This window comes from Hordeum vulgare, chromosome 5H, assembly GCF_904849725.1.
Source record: "Hordeum vulgare subsp. vulgare chromosome 5H, MorexV3_pseudomolecules_assembly, whole genome shotgun sequence".
NCBI classification, from domain to species: domain Eukaryota; kingdom Viridiplantae; phylum Streptophyta; class Magnoliopsida; order Poales; family Poaceae; genus Hordeum; species Hordeum vulgare.
The window spans coordinates 569,850,081-569,868,274 of NC_058522.1; the positions used below are offsets into that span (position 1 = coordinate 569,850,081).

The window sequence follows — 18,194 nt, forward strand, 5'->3', positions numbered from 1 at the left end:
CAACATCCACAGACGACGCTTGAGGTGCAGCACACCGAGTGGTGCATTAAGGACATAAGCCTTCTGCCAGCAATGAGGACAATCCTCCTTTTTACGGACTAAGTTCGCAAATTTGCTACTATCAACTTTCAACTAAATTTTTCTCTAGGAACATATAAAAACAGTAGAGCTATAGCGCAAGCTACATCGTAATTCGCAAAGACCATTAGACTATGTTCATGATAATTAGTTCAATTAATCTTATTACTTAAGAACTCCGACTCAAAAAGTACATCTCTCTAGTCATTTGAGTGGTACATGATCCAAATCCACTATCTCAAGTCCGATCATCACGTGAGTCGAGAATAGTTTCAGTGGTAAGCATCTCTATGCTAATCATATCAACTATACAATTCATGCTTGACCTTTCGGTCTCATGTGTTCCCAGGCCATGTCTGCACATGCTAGGCTCGTCAAGTTTAACCCGAGTGTTCCGCGCGTGCAACTGTTTTGCACCCGTTGTATGTGAACGTTGAGTCTATCAAACCCGATCATCACGTGGTGTCTCGAAACGACGAACTGTCGCAACGGTGCATAGTCGAGGAGAACACAATTTGAGCTTGAAATTTTAGTGACAGATCACCTCATAATGCTACCGTCGTTCTTAGCATAATAAGTTGCATAAAGGATTAACATCACATGCAATTCATAAGTGACATGATATGGCCATCATCTTGTGCTTCTTGATCTCCATCACCAAAGCACAGGCACGATCTTCTTGTCACCGGCATCACACCATGATCTCCATCATCATGATCTCCATCAATGTGTCGCCATCGGGGTTGTCGTGCTACTCATGCTATTACTACTAAAGCTACGTCCTAGCAATATAGTAAACGCATCTGCAAGTACAAACATTAGTTTAAAGACAACCCTATGGCTCCTGCCGGTTGCCATACCATCGACATGCAAGTCGATATTAACTATTACAACATGATCATCTCATATATCCAATATATCAGATCACATCGTTGGCCATATCACATCACAAGCATACCCTGCAAAAACAAGTTAGACGTCCTCTAATTGTTGTTGCATGTTTTACGTGGTGACCATGGGTATCTAGTAGGATCGCATCTTACTTACGCAAACACCACAACGGAGATATATGAATTCTATTTAACCTCATCCAAGGACCTCCTCGGTCAAATCCGATTCAACTAAAGTTGGAGAAACTGACACTCGCCAGTCATCTTTGAGCAACGGAGTAACTCGTAGCGATGTAACCAGTCTCTCGTAAGCGTACGAGTAATGTCGGTCCGAGCCGCTTCGATCCAACAATACCGCGGAATCAAGAAAAGACTAAGGAGGGCAGAAAATCGCACATCACCGCCCACAAAAACTTTTGTGTTCTACTCGAGATAACATCTACGCATGAACCTAGCTCATGATGCCACTGTTGGTGAACGTCGCATGGGAAACAAAAAATTTCCTACGCGCACGAAGACCTATCATGGTGATGTCCATCTACGAGAGGGGATTTCCGATCTACGTACCCTTGTAGATCGCACAGCAGAAGCGTTAAGAAATGCGGTTGATGTAGTGGAACATCCTCACGTCCCTCGATCCGCCCCGCGAACCATCCTACGAACTGTCCCGCGATCCGTCCCACGATCTAGTGCCGAACGGACGGCACCTCCGTGTTCAGCACACGTACAGCTCGACGATGATCTCGGCCTTCTTGATCCAGCAAGAGAGGCGGAGAGGTAGATGAGTTCTCCGGCAGCGTGACGGCGCTCCGGAGGTTGGTGGTGATCTAATCTCAGCAGGGCTCCGCCCGAGCTCCGCAGAAACACGATCCAGAGGTAAAACCGTGGAGGTATGTGGTCGGGCTGCCTTGGAAAAGTTGTCTCAAATCAGCCCTAATAGCTCCATATATATAGGAGGAGGGAGGGGAGGCTTGCCTTGAGGCTCAAGGAGCCCCAAGGGCTGCGCACCAAGGGGAGGAGGAGTCCTCCTCCAATCCTAGTCCAACTAGGATTGGAAGGTAGAGTCCTTCTCTTCCTTCCCACCCCCTTTTTTCTTTTCTATTTGATTTTCTATCTATCACGCATAGGGACTTCTTGGGCTGTCCCACCAGCCCACCAAGGGCTGGTGCGCCACCCCCAAGGCCTATGGGCTTCCCCGGGGTGGGCTGCCCCCCCCCCCCCCCCCGGTGAACATCCAGAACCCATTCGTCATTCCCGGTACATTCCCGGTAACTCTGAAAACCTTGCGGTAATCAAATGAGGTCATCCTATATATCAATCTTCATTTCCGGACCATTCCAGAAACCCTCGTGATGTCCGTGATCTCATCCGGGACTCCGAACAACATTCGGTAACCAACCATATAACTCAAATACGCATAAAACAACGTCGAACCTTAAGTGTGCAGTCCCTGTGGGTTCGAGAACTATGTAGACATGACCCGAGTGACTCCTCGGTCAATATCTAATAGCGGGACTTGGATGTCCATATTGTATCCTACACATTCTACGAAGATCTTATCGTTTGAACCTCAGTGCCAAGGATTCATATAATCACGTATGTCATTCCCTTTGTCCTTCGGTATGTTACTTGCCCGAGATTTGATCGTCAGTATCCGCATACCTATTTCAATCTCGTTTACCGGCAAGTCTCCTTACTCGTTTCCGTAATACAAGATCCCATGGCTTACACTAAGTCACATTGCTTTCAAGGCTTGTGTGTGATGTTGTATTACCGAGTGGGCCTCGAGATACCTCTCCGTCACACGGAGTGACAAATCCCAGTTTTGATCCATACTAATTCAACGGACACCTTCAGAGATACCTATAGAGCACCTTTATAGTCACCCAGTTATGTTGCGACGTTTGATACACATAAAGCATTCCTCCGGTGTCAGTGAGTTATATGATCTCATGGTCATAGGAACAAATACTTGACACGCAGAAAACACTAGCAACAAAATGACACGATCAACATGCTACGTCTATTAGTTTGGGTCTAGTCCATCACATGATTCTCCTAATGATGTGATCCCGTTATCAAGTGATAACACTTGCCTATGGCTAGGAAACCTTGACCATCTTTGATCAACGCGCTAGTCAACTAGAGGCTTACTAGGGACAGTGTTTTGTCTATGTATCCACACAAGTATTGTGTTTCCAATCAATACAATTATAGCATGGATAATAAACGATTATCATGAACAAAGAAATATAATAATAACTAATTTATTATTGCCTCTAGGGCATATTTCCAACATTTATAGTCGGAGAATTCCTTCGTATTCCCACAGATAGTAAATGGACAATGCATAAAACCATTCCGCTTGTTTGCCTTAGCCGCTTCGAGAAAATTGTGCAGGCCATTAATATACTCGGAGGTGCGTCGGTCACCGTACATCCATTGACGGTTCATCTGTGTGCGTTATATAACAAAGTGTATTAGAGAGTACACAAATCTTGATGAAAATGGAGCTTGGACAAGGAGCTTCTAAAGGAGAAAGCTTAAGTGTGGCTCGGGCATTTCATCGAACATCTCATGTGCATAGGAGGTGAGCTAGAGCACCACAAAGCTCTCCCACGACCGGCCGAAAAACAGAGCAGTGCACTGCTTTGCTCGCGGGGGTATATGTAGGCCAACCGTTGGTCCCGGTTTGTGGCTAGAACCGAGACCAAAGGACAACCTGAGGTCCCGGTTCCAGCCACAAACCGGGACTACTGGTTGTGGGCCAGGAACAAAGCACATTGGTCCCGGTTCGTGTCTGCAACCGGGACCGAAGGTGACAAACGAACTGGGACAAATGGCCCACGAGGCCCGGCCGGCGCCCTGGCCTCACGAACCGGGACCTATGCCCACATGGGTCCCGGTTCGTGAGTGAACCAGGACTAATGGGATTTCATCAAGTGGACCAACGCCCTCTTTTCTACAACTGATATTGAGATACCAGCTGACTACCATATTGATATCTAAGACACATTCAGGCTTAAACATACAAGGACTTCGATGACTCATATGGCAGTCGCCCTAATCGACGAGGAGTACGCTGATATGAAGACCAAATTCCCCTCGGATCAGCACAAAAAGTGGGAGACGACCCCACTTGACAGTATCAACATTGAGCATGCAGCAAAAGATGCATACGTTGCATACGAGTTATACCACACGATTCGAATCATGAACTATGGATAGCGCCACCTCGTACATCAAGCACCACCACCACCACCACCAATATGGGGATATTTTGATTCACACGAGTAGTGTTCGCAACGTGTATTATGAACAATTCTATCTCTAGCTATTATTATGTACTACTCGGATGAGTATTTTGTATTTATGTCCCTATGTAAATATGATGTGAGCACCTCCAGATTTTTTGTGCCCTCAATATGCATCATTCAAAGACACCTCATAAATTTTCAACCCTTTCTCACCTCATTTTCTATTTTCCATGCATTAAATAAAAAATTTAGCTAAATGATCCTGAAATTAAAAAGCGCTACAAATCAACTCGGAAAAGGCTGAAACTTGGCATTGGTATCATCATTTCACCCACATGGCATGTGCTACAAAGTTGGATGGTTACGACAAAAACAGGATGCACTTCGTGTACAAACTGGACTATCTCTTTCGAAGTATTAGGGTTCCGATCGAATACTCATATCTTACAAAGCCATTTCATTTTTTAATTTTATTTAAACTCCAGAATTTTTGTGTCCTCAATATGCATCATTCAAAGACACCTCATCAATTTTCAACCCTTTCTCACCTCATTTGCTATTTTCCACGCATTAAATGATTTTTTTAGCTAAATGACCCTGAAATTCAAAAGTGCCACAAATCAACTTGAAAAGGATGAAACTTGGCATGGTATCATCATTTCACCCACATGGCATGTGCTAAAAGTTGGAAGGGTTACGGCAAAAACATGATGCACTTCGTGTACAAACTGGACTATCTCTTTCAAAGTATCAGGGGTCTGGACGAATACTCATCTCTTACAAAGCCATTTCATTTTTTTAATCTCATTTCAACTCCAAACTTTTTGTGCCCTCAATATGCATCATTCAAAGACACCTCATAAATTTTAACCCTTTCTCACCTCATTTGCAATTTTCCATGCATTAAATGATTTCTTTGGAGCTAAATGACCCTGAAATTGAAAAGCACTACAAATCAACTCGGAAAAGGCTGAAACTTGGCATGGTATCATCATTTCACCCACATGGCATGTGCTAAAAATTTGGAAGGCTTACGACAAAAACAGGATGCACTTCGTGTACAAACTGGACTATCTCTTTCGAAGTATCAAGGTTCCAGACGAATACTCATCTCTTACAAAGACATTTCATTTTTTTAATCTTATTTCAACTCCAGACCATTTGTGCCCTCAATATGCATCATTGAAATACACCTCATAAATTTTCAAACCTTTCTCACCTTATTTGCTAATTTCCATGCATTAAATGATATCTTGAGCTAAATGACCCTATTTAAAAGCGCTAGAAATCAACTCGGAAAAGGGTGTAACTTGGCATGGTATCATCATTTCACCCACATGGCATGTGCTAAAAAGTTAGAAAGGTTACTGCAAAAACAGGATGCACTTCGTGTACAAATTGGACTATCTCTTTTGAAGTATGAGGGTTCCACATGATATTTCGTTTTTCTAATAACTTAAAAATTACCAAATTTAATATAATGATCAAACACATTAATATTAAAGTATTTTTTGTTAAGAACTTCTAATATGAAAAAAATAAGATATAAAAATACCAAAAGTGAAAATAGATTCGCTTATAGAGAAAATTCAATCTAAATTCAAAGTGCTAGTTGTGCGGTACATAATCCACACCGCACAACTAGCACTTTGAATTTTTAGGTTGAATTTTCTCTATAAGAACGCATACTTCGAGTTGGCAGCCGCTGGGGGGCTTATAAACCACTAGCAGCGCGCTTCGCTTGGCGAGGTGGGACTAAACTTCCTCAGACGTGCCAGGAACAGGTCCCAACCGGGACTAAAGGAACCAACCGGGACTAAAGGCCTGCGCTTCCCGCCATTCCGCCTCGCGAAAATAGGCCTTTAGTCCCGGTTGGTACCACCAACCGGGACTAAAGGTCTATTCCTATATATACTCACCCAAACGATCCTGCATTTTCAGTTTTCTGCTTCCTTCGACCTCTCGCCGCGCCGACGCCGTCTCGCCTCTCCCCGACGCCGGAGCTCGTCGCCGCCCCCGACGCTGGAAGGCCACGCCTTCTCACGCTGATCCCCGACGCCGCCCGCGCCCTCTCCTCCCCAAGCCCGTCCCGACACGCCACCTGGGACGCCGCGGCCCGCGCCCGCTCCTTCGGCCCCGATCGAGGTCCTTGTCGTGCCGCCGACGCCGTCGCCACCCCCGACTCGCCTCGCCTCACCGTCGCCCCGCTGTCAGCTCCCCCCTCTCCCCCTCTCCGTCGCCCATGTGGCGCCATGCGTCGCCCCTTCCCGAGGCCACACACACACATGCATGAACACACACATTTTCTTAAGTTAGATCAATTATATGTATTTTAGTATAGAATGATAAAATCTAACAGTTGATGGTAAAAAGAAAGGCGGAATGGTCATAGGTTAGGAATATTTTAAAAATATTTTATTTTATCACACAAATTTAACACACCTATAATATTATTTTGGGAGAATAAATATAAATAGACAATTTAAATATAAATGAAAGAACACAAAATTAGTTGACATTTTTCAGAAGAATTTCGACATTTTTTCACTAGATGATTAGATGTATAGAGAAAAGTTAAGGAATTTTGACATTTGAGATTTTTTTTTATCCGGCTAAAAAAGTTAAACTATGTCTATGTTTGACCAACATTATAGCAAAATATATAATGATTTACAGTTAAGTTTTGACAAGTTTGTCTATTTAAAAAGAATAATACAATTAAGTTTTGTTTTGTCTTGTCTACAGTTAAAAAATGTATACAATATTAAGGAACGGAGGGGGTATGTATGAATACAATGCATTGAAAAATGTTGATGAGTTTTGATATTTGCAAAAGTTTGTTATGTATTTGCAATTAATTAGTATATATATGTAGACAATATATTCTCTTAGTCCTTTAATAATGGATTTATCAAGAATGCCCCCATTATGCATGTGTACAAGTTGATCCAATTTTTTTTCTGATCTCATCTACGTACCCTAGCTAGCTAGCTTCTATATGTCACGTTGTGTGTCAAAGTATTGAAGAAATCCATGACTTCATCATTAGCTGGTAGTAATAGGCGCATGATGCTATGAAGCTCTCTAAAGTTGCTTTAAAACGGAGTTCTTGATAGGATAATTCGTTTTTTGATACGAAGTTCCGCAAAGTCCTTCCAAATAGCGATATTCGGATGGCTCTTGTTGAACTTCATGCCAAAAAGCTAATTATCCTATTCCGGACTCCGTTCCAAAACAACTTTGAAGAGCTTTGTATCATCATGCGTCTGTTACTTCCAGCTAATGATGAAGTCATGGTTTTCTTGAATCCTTTGACAGTAGACAACATGACATATAGAAGGGTAGATGACATCAGCAAAAATATGAATCATTTTCTGCACATCCAGAATGTCGTCATTTTGTTAAATCCCTTAAAGGTTAAGAGGATATGTTACAATTCTGAATCCTGTTCCTAGCCAGGGACTAAAGGTTCCTCGTATATAAGAAATAACAATCCAAACATTTAAAAATGGTAAATTCGCATACAATTTATTTGCGAGAATAATTTATGTGCATGCTACGTTTGCGAGAACATTCGCATGATGACGTTCAAAAGCTGCAAAATTGATAGACAACTTTGGGTACGTTTGCCACAACACTATTCACAATTCTTTTTTATCATGATCTAATATATAACACACAACTACTATATTCATATTGATCTTCTTTTTAATAAAGATGAAAGGCATGCGAGATCGGCTCCTACCAACGGATCGCGTACGAGAAATATTCAAGAGGAAATAACGGGATTTTTTCTTGACCAGGTCATAGATCCCAAAGGAGAATACCATTACAAGATGTAATGCCTCCATGTAATGAACTGCAAATTGTAGAAAAAATTGTATATATATATGTGTGTGTGAATGGTCGTGCGAGAAATTCGATGATATATATATATATATATGATCAGTTCTATGAGAAATTCTATTTCTATATATGCATAAGGTGTACAATATGTAGTACGTAGTGTAAGATATGTTCTAAATGAAAAATAATTAAATGGAAAACATAAAAATGAAAAGCAAAAAATAAACAATAAACCCCAAAATCACCAAAGCCTCTAGTCCCGGTTGGTGTTACCAACCGGGAGTAAAGGTCCTGACCACGCCTCGCACGCTGCCCGCCACGTGGAAGGTATTAGTCCCGGTTCGTGGCAAATCGGGACTAAAGATTGGGGGGGTCTTTAGTCCCAAGTTAATAGTCTCGGTTGGAGAACCGGGACTATAGGCCCTTACCAACCGGGACTATATCTCCGTTTTCTACTGGTGGAAGATTCGTAACACCCAAAAGACATACATACCCTAACTCTTACAAAGATTCCCTCTAGTTTGTGTGAAGTGGGACTTTCCAGCTCTAAGTCCGGAAACTCACTAGAGAGAAAGTGATGATGGTGAAGCCGCCGGTCACATCCCAGAGTGGGATCTTGGCATATAAAACTTTTTCTTCGCGTGTGTCCATGCTTATTGCACCATAACCGTGGATTATCTTCATCATTTAAGAGGATGCTTGGGTTAGTCTTCACTGTGAAGGGAGGAATTTCATCAAACTTTTCATAATCTTCTAACATGTCTGTCTTGTCCTCCAATCCCATGATGTTTCTTTTCCCTAAAAGAACTATGTGTCACTTTGGCTCATCGTATGATGTATTAGCTTCCTTATCTTTTCTTTTTCTCGGTTTGGTAGACATGTCCTTCACATAGAAAACATGCGCCACATCATCTGCTAGGACGAATGGTTCGTCTGTGTACCCAAGATTGTTGAGATCCACTGTCATCATTTTGTACCGCGGGTCTACCTTTATCTCGCCTCATGTCAAATTGACCCATTTGCACCGAAACAAAGGGACCTTAAAAACACGTCCATAGTCAAGTTCCCATATCTCCTCTATGTAACCATAATATGTGTCTTTTTTCCTATTGGTGTTTGCTCCATCAAAGCAGACACCACTATTTTGGTTGGTGCTCTTTTTATCATGGGCGGTCGTGTAAAATGTATTCCCATTTATCTCATACCCTTGGAAAGTGATTACAGTTGAACATGGTGTCTTGGACCAACAAGTACATCTGATCTTCAACACGTTTGTTATTGATCAGATGTGTTTGCAACCAACTGCCAAAAGTCACCATGTGTGTACGTTTATTCCAGGAGTCAGACTGCTCCAGGTTCTTGGAGCGTACAATATCCATGTGTTCCTCGATATATGAAGCCACCAACATGGAAATTTTTAGAAATATGTAGCGTGCTTGAGTGAAAGAATGTCCTTCCATACTTATTACTGCTTTCTTTCCTAGCGTGCCTTTTCCACTAATTCTCCCCTCATGCCGCGACCGAGGAACACCAATCGGCTTAAGGTCAGGAAAAAAGTCAACACAAAACTCAATAACCTCCTCTGTTCCATAGCCCTTGGAGATGCTTCCTTCTAGCATAGCATGGTTATGAACATATTTCTTTAATACTCCCATGAACTTGTCAAAGGGGAACATATTGTGTAAAAATACAAGACCCAGAATGCCAATCTCTTCGACAAGGTGAACTAGGACGTGCGTCATAATATTGAAGATGGATGCTGGGAATACCAACTCGAAACTGACAAGACATTGGACCAAATCATTCTGTAACCTGGGTAGGATTTCTGGATCGATTACCTTTTGAGAAATTGCATTGAGAAATGCACATAGCTTCACAATGGCTAATCGAACATTTTCTGGTAGAAGCCCCCACAATGCGAGCGGGGGCAATTGTGTCATAATCACATCGCAGTCATGAGACTTTAGGTTTTGGAATTTTTGTCTGTCATATTTATTATTCCCTTTATATTTGATGAGAATCCAGACGGGGCCTTGATACTGAGCAAGCATTCAAAAATGATTTCCTTCTCTGCTTTGGTAAGAGTGTTGCTGGCAGGACCTTGATACTGCTTTAGATGCATGGTGTCTTTTTCATTCATACGTTGTTGATCCTCGCTTGCCTCCCATGTATATTTTGTCTTCCCATACACGCCCAAGAAGCCTAGAAGGTTCACGCAAAGATTCTTCGTCACGTGCATCACATCCATTGCAGAGCGGACCTCTAGGACTTTCCAATAAGGTAGGTCCCAAAATATGGATTTCTTCTTTCACATGGGTGCGTGGTCGTCAGCTTCATTCGGAATTGATTATCCGTCATGACCCTTTCCAAAGATTGCTTTTAAATCCTTGACCATATCAAATATATTATCACCAGTATGGGGGACATGATTCTTCCCGTGATCTGCCTCACCTTCGAAATGCTTGCCTTTCTTTCGTAAGGGATGCCTCCTCGAAAGAAACCGATGTTGTCCGAGGTACATATTCTTCTTACATTTGTCCAAATATATACTTTCAGTCTCATCTAAAAATGTGTGTGCATGCATTGTATCCCTTGTTTGTATGTCATGAAAGGTAACCAAGAGCATGCCAACCATTCATGGTTACAAACAACAACGCTCGTAGGTCAAATTCCTGCCGTTTATGCACATCCCACACACGTACACTTTTTATATCCCACAACAATATAAGTTCTTCAACTAATGGCCTTAGGTACACATCAATGTCGTTGTCGAGTTGCTTTGGGACTTGGATGAGCACTGACATCATAATGAACTTATGATTCATGCTCACTTAAGGAGAAAGGTTATAGATACATAGAATCACGGGCCATGTGCTATGATTGTTGTTGTGCTCCCCAAAAGGATTAATTATGCCATCTGCACTTATACCAAACCATAAGTTCCTTGCGTCATCAGCAAACTCCGGCCACTTTCTCTCGATTTTTCTCCACTGCGACCCATAAGCGGGTACTTTCAACATCCCATCTTTCTTACTGTCTTCTTTGTGCCATCACAACTACTTGGCATGCTCTTTGTATCTGAACAGACCTTTCAACTATGGTATTACAGGATCATACCACATCACCTTGGCAGGAACCATCTTCCTCTGGCGCTCACCCTCAACATCGTCACCAGGATCATCGTGTATGATCTTATACCACAATGCACCGCATATCGGGCATGCATTCAAATTCTCGTACTCCTCACCGCGGTAGAGGATGCAGTCATTAGGGCATGCATGTATCTTCTACACCTCTAATCTTAGAGGGCAGAGAACCTTCTTTGCTTCGTACGTACTGTCAGGCAATTTGTTATCCTTTGGAAGCTTCTTCTTCATTATTTTTAGTAACTTCTCAAATCCCTTGTAAGATAAACCATTCTCTGCCTTCCATTGCAGCAATTCCAGTGTGCTACCCAATTATGTGTTGCCATCTTTGCAATTTAGGTACAACCGTTTTTTGGGATCCTCTAACATGCGATTGAACTTCAACTTCTCCTTTTCACTTTCGCATTCTCTCTATGCATCAACAATGACCCAACAAAGAACATCAGTAGGCACATCTGGTGCCTCTTGAACTTCAGCTTCCCCCGTTGCAGTATCACTGTATTCAGGAAACAAAGGTAGTTGTCATCATCCTCTTCTTCTTCATTGTCTTCCATCATACCCCCTCTTTCTCCGTGCTTGGTCCAAACATTATAGCTGGGCATGAAACCAGACAGTAGTAGGTGGGTGTGTGATGGATTTTCGAGAAAGAATAACCCATCGTATTATCGCAGACAACACATGAACAACACATAAAACCATTCAGACTGTTTGCCTTAGCCACACCGATAAACTTATGCATGCACGTAATGTACTTGGAAGTGTGTTGGTCATCGTACATCCATTGCTGGTTCATATGCATTTTATAATTAAGTTTATCAAAAAACATGAAAGGAAAACATGAATAGAGAAATGACCAAATTAATACGAGTTCATTACATTAAAACCAAAGTACAGTAGTGATCAAACGTTATTATTGCAAAAATAAATACATAAAGTTCATACATTGTTCTCATAAAACAGCGTACACGAATCTAGAGCATCTAAAACTTACATTGAAACTAACATACAAGTATGTAAAACATTTAAATGCAACAAAAAATGCTAGGAAAATCACAACTAAGGTAACAATTGATTCAACAAAATAATGATACCAAGCCTCTTTATCAATAGCATATTTTCTGAACTTTCTAATCTTCAAGCGCAATATTGCATCCATCTGGATCTTGTGTAGATCGACGACATCGGCAACATGCAACTCCAATTTTATCTTCTCGTCTTCAATTCTTTTCAATTTTTCTTTCAAATAATTGTTTTGTTTTTCAATTAATTTTAACCTCTCGACAAGAGGGTCGGTTGGAATTTTCGGTTCACATACCTCCTACATAAAAATATCTATATCAAGTTGGTCGGCATAATTATCATAAACACTAAATGAAACAAATAGTTATAAAAGATAATATACCACATCCGAATCATAGACCAAACGAGAGCTGATGGGGGCGGATATCAAAACCATGGCACTGTATAATAACAAACAATAATACAAGTAAGAAAATTATACGAGTAACTACATCTAAATCATACAAGTAAGATTTTTTTAAAGAGATAAGAACAAGAGGCTCACCATGGTGGTGCCGGCGACGAGATCGACAAGGGCGATCAACGGCGGTGATGACGGGGAAGAGAGCTTGGACGAATAAGAGAGGAGAAAGCTTAAGTGTGGCTCGGGCACCTCATATCAATGACATCATGCTCTCAGGCATTTCATCGAACACCTCTTTTGCATAGAAAAGGAAAAGAAACTAGTACACACCTCCCACCTTCTTTGAGGAAAAAATAGAGGAGACGGGGGCAGGGGCGAGGGGATATATATAGGCAACTTTCTAGTCCCGTTTGATGTCCAAAACCGGGACTGAAGACATGCCTTTAGTCCCCTTTAGTACCGGTTGGTGTCTCCAACCGGGACTAAATGTCCCATTCAAACCAGGACTGATGCCAGTCGAGCCCCGACCGGCGTCCCCACCGCTCGAACCGGGTCTAATGCTCTCATTAGTCCCGGTTCGTAACGTGACCGGGACTATTGCTCCAATCGGGCTAGATCCAAAGCCATGTTTTCTACTAGTGATAGAAGTTAAATTGTCCTAAAATATATCTCGTAGTTTCACAATCGAAAAAAAAAATATCTCATAGTTTACAAGCCAAATAGGAATTAAATTGTCTCAAATAAAATAGACCAATACATCTATTGGTTGCCAATATGAGTCCACATATGCTAAACCAAATCATTTTGTAGTTGAACGTGAGTTTCACAATCACACATTTGATGATGAAATTCGGTGACCTACGCAAACGTTGCCGCTCCTCCATGCTCACGCACAACATTGTCACCCTGAAACTGAAACCATTGGTCGTAGATACATTTCGGACGCTCATCCTCAACGATGATGGTGTGCATGATCACACAAGCTGTCATCATCTCCCACAACTTCTTGGTTCTCCATGTTCTAGCAGGATACCAAACGATGCCCCATCGAGATTGAAAAATACTAAGGCGCGCTCCACATCCTTCCTAACACTCTCTTGTTCCTGCGCAAATTTGTTCTTTTTATCTCCTAAAGGGTAGGGCATTGTCTTCATCGGAGTAGTCCATTGAGGATAGATACCATCAGCTAGGTAATATCCATTTTCGTACATGTAGCCGTTGATCTCAATATTGACCTTCGGACTGTTTCCTTCCGCAAGTCTTCCAAACACCGAAGATTGTTGAAGAACGTTGATATCATTGTGAGATTCGTACATACTGAAGAAAGAGTGGCACGACCTCGAGTATGACAATGCAAGCTTTGACATGGCCCCTATACTTCCCCTGCCAAGCAGAAGGGCAGTTTTTCCACTGCTAGTGCATAAAATCTATGCTACCAAGCATCCCCGGGAAGCCCCTACTAGCATTCCTCGCCAACAACCAGGTAGTATCCGCAACATTTGGCTCCTTCAACTCAAGTACTCAGGGCTAAACTCAAGTACCGAGGGACTTTCTCATAGCTCATTCTACGCATGTGGACTTTCTTGTTCCTGCGCTGCACAACCTATACATGGATTCTACGCACGTGGACTTTCTCGTACGGGCATACTCACCAATGAGATCACCTTGAACTCCGTATACAAGTATCCGGATAGCTGAAGTGAATTGCTGATAAGTGGAGAAGCCAATTTTCCAAGGGCATCATCCTTGCACTCGAAATACTTATCATATCTGACCACCCGCTTCCGAATATGGTTGAAAACATGCCTAGTAGTACGGAAACGATGACGAAATTGGTGATGTTTGAAGAGCGGGTTGGGTGTCTCAAAGTACCCCTTCCAAAGAAGGAAATGGTCACTCTCTCGATTATGATTCAACGCAGTAGTGTGCCCCGGGATCGAGCCCCGGAAACAACGGCCACTACCTACTAAGGTGGTCATGGACGACCAACACAGTAGCCACCATCTCCTCTTCCTCGGATGAGGAATCATCGCAGTCGCATAGGAAATTATGGGAAAAGAGCTCGTTGGCGGAGTCCATTTGTACCTCTCGGGCAAACCGTCGAATAGCTTGCGCGCGTCGTCGAAGAAGCTGGCAGGCGAAGCTCGCCTCCTGGACCAGGTAACTGTCCTGGCGGTGTCCGACGAGCGTGGCGGCGTTGTCGAAGGACCTGCCGGAGGGCGCGGGGCCCAGCGACGAGGTGACGGTGGCGGTGACATGGGAAGGTGGCATGATGCGGGGATGGTAAGTGGGCGCGAATTGCTAGCAAGGTCATCAGAATTGGACGGCGGTGGCGATGGGGTAGGGTGGACGGGGGCTCGCCGTCGATTGGGGGGGGGGGGGGTAGAGAATGACCTACGTGTCACTGACTGGCCGGCTAGGAGGAGTAGTAGGCGGGCGTCGCACACGTTGGTTTCGTGCCCGGGCCGACACAAATGAGGCTCAAATTTATATCGGGAATGGATTGACACGCGGATGAAAAGCAGACGCTGGTCCGTTTAGGTCGGTGTAATTTCCGTGTCCTTTTGATCCAAACAGATACAAGCTGACCAAATGTGTCGACGAGTTGAATCTAACGTTCATGTCTCATGTTTCCACCACTCTCTCCAAAAAGACCGGACGGCTCGTGTGGCAAGTGGGCCCTCGCCGAAATCACACCTGCTTCGTTTCGTGCTGCCTCGTCCGGGGTCGAAATCCAGCCATCCACCTTCCTGCTCGCTGCCTCGCACCCAAATCCCAAACCCTGGCTGGCGAGCAAGCTCTCCAGATCTCCAGCTCCCTTCGCTCCTCTCCGGCCACCGGCGGCCATGCGGATCCGCAGGTGCGCCTCCCGCCTGCTGGGCTCCGCCGCAGCCGCACCCCCCGCCAGTTGCGCCTCCACCGAGCCGCCGCGATTCGAGCTGCCCCCGCCCGCGCCGCCGGCCCCAGCCCACGAATCCCGGCCCGGCTTCGTGGCGCCCGAGGCCTCCTCCTCCGGCGAGCCCTGCTGCGAGCTCAGCCGGTCGCCGTGGGACCTCATGAACCAGCTCGACCTCTCGGACCCCCAGGTAATCTCGTCACCACCCCCACCCCACCCCACCTCTCGCTCCGTGCTCTCCTGCCTGGCCGCAGCCTGCTGTATGTATGTGTCCCTTCCCTTGTGCGCCGCCGCTTGTTTCTGTGTAGCAGCTAGCATATCCACCTCGCGTCCGCCCTCGGTTCCCGCTCGGCGCCTGGACTCTGGAGCGCATCACTAGGGTTCCGTTCCTCCGGCGACTAGCCAGCCACACAGGGCGGGTCAGTTAGCAAGCAAGCGCTCCCTCGCCGGAATATTAGTGGCCGGCCGGTGGCGGCGCAGGCGGCTAGGGCTGGAATCGCGCCCTACCGCATTTCAGTTCAGCATATCTTGATAGTTAGCTCTTTCCTTTTGTTGACCTGTATCTTTTTCCGTCCTTGTCCTTCAGGCGGAGCAGCTCTTCAAGGAGACTCACTTCATCAGTGTCAGCTGGCGACCTAGCTGGCTATTCGCCTATTCCTACCGAGCATGCCTCCATTCGGCTGTATCATGGAGGGCCGGGAGCAGGAGGACATGGCCGGGGTCAAACCGTCAAAGTGAAGAAACGGGTGTGAACGTGCAGTAAGAACAACAACAAGGGGTGGTTCTGCCGCCGGCTCACAAGAGAGCCCAACTCCTTCTGCTCGTACCACTCGGATGAGAAGCCAAAGACCACAGGCAGCGAGAATCCACAGAGGAAGAGGCACACAGTCATCCTCGGCGACGGGTTCTACTACTATGCCGGGTTTGGCCCCGGCACCAAGAAGCGCCGCACGTCAAACATTGATAGCGTGGCGGAACCTAAAGTGCCTCCTGAACCACTGAAGGAGGAGGCACCATCTGAAATGGAACACAATTTTAGTGCAGGTCAGGCACAAGCGAACGGATCAGACCATCGAGCTGTGCTCCCACCATCAGCACATGTCGTCGACGAGCTTGCTCTCAACAATGGCACTGCTGGGATCAGCAGCGACCATAACGTGCCGGAACCTCCACTGCCTGCTGAACCATCGGAAGAGGAGGAACTGAAAGAGGAGGCACAGTGCGAAATGCAACTTAATTTTAGTGCAGGTCAGGCACAAGCTGATGATTCAGACCATCAAGCAGCGCCGTTATCTGTACGTGTGGTCGACGAGCCTACGGGCAACAACGTCATCGCTGGGATCACGGGCTGGGATGAGGAGAGCAGCGGCGACGGCATGCTTGGCTGCAATGGCGAACAGCCCCGCGACATCACCAAGAGGAAGAGCCCGTTGAAGAAGAGGTGGAGAAAGCCTCTGAAAGCCCGGTCGCTCAAGTCACTAATGTCGTAGTGCTTGGCTCGATCGGCCGTGTAGTTAGCTTAGTCTGCTACAGTTTTTGTTCCGATTTATGTTCTGAGACTACGAGCAACATACATGGTATTATGGACAATTATTTAGCCAGAACAGTAGAACAACTGAAGAAGTGCTCTATAGCCACCGGACTAACCAAGAAGCGACAAACATGAGCAATAACTATGGATATGCTCTTCTTGCCTTCTTAGCTCTGAACTCAACCTTTGATCCACCAATTCCACCAATGCTAACCGAGAGTGATTTGAGCTTATGGTGGTTCTTGTTGAACACTTTCATGACCTCTGTTTCTCTTTACAAAGTACTGATGTTTCATCGTTCTTACCTAAGATTTCTTTTGTCTTATCTGAATCAGAACATGTCTAATAACAGACTAAGGCATAGCCGAGTGGTGGAAACAGGTTGATGCCTTCCCACTCACACAGGCTCAAGGCATATTACGTGCAATTTGGATTTGTTGCACCAATTATACTGTAAGAGCTTACATGTCCAATACTACTAAAAGAAGCATGCACAAAAATCAGTTATAGCTCCGTCTTGGTTTGCTCTCTGTCTAGAGTGGCTCGGTTCCTTCCTTTTTGGAGTTGTCGTCCATGAGTTCCTCCACTTCAGTAGACCGTGGCTTGTTGGTTTCAAGGGTTTCCATGTGGGCTATTGATGTCGCCGGCCTTCTCCCGAGGTTTGGTGGGGGCTGGGTCACTCTGGGCGAAAGCTTAAGTCTTCGACGAGGGTCGATGCCTGCTGCAGCGGCGTCCTTGAGCGTTGTTATCCTTCTTGAAGGTGTCTCGGAGAGCTCGTCTCGGAAGAGTTCACCCACTCATCTTTGGATTGTGGGCAAGTTGGTGGTGTTGTTTCGAGTTGGCCGCTATGAGTATTGTTGTTTCTTTTTTGTTTATCTTCCCTTTTCGGGGCTTTGCATGATTGTCCCTTTTCAATCATTTAGTTTTCGGCTTTGTTTCCCTCATAGTGAATTGGGTAGAGCTCCTGCCTTTCTCCTCAAAGAAAAATATGGATGATCTGAACGTGTACTTCATTACTGATTTATATAGCACAAAACTCATGGATACTTAGCCCCCGTTCGGTGTCACTCCGCTCCACGGCTCCGCTCCGGGAGCGGGCAAAGCGGTAGTTCAATTTTCGGAAGTGA

General features: G+C 44.7%; 1 protein-coding gene across 1 annotated transcript; it reads left to right on the top strand.

The window, feature by feature from the left end:
* The first annotated feature begins 15,305 nt into the window (after window positions 1–15,305).
* On the top strand, window positions 15,306–17,137 carry LOC123453195. Its single transcript, XM_045129972.1, has 2 exons — window positions 15,306–15,726; window positions 16,123–17,137. The coding sequence occupies exons 1-2, from the start codon at window positions 15,487–15,489 to the stop codon at window positions 16,297–16,299; spliced, it is 417 nt and encodes a 138-aa protein (XP_044985907.1). The 5' UTR covers window positions 15,306–15,486; the 3' UTR covers window positions 16,300–17,137.
* Window positions 17,138–18,194: the final 1,057 nt, after the last annotated feature.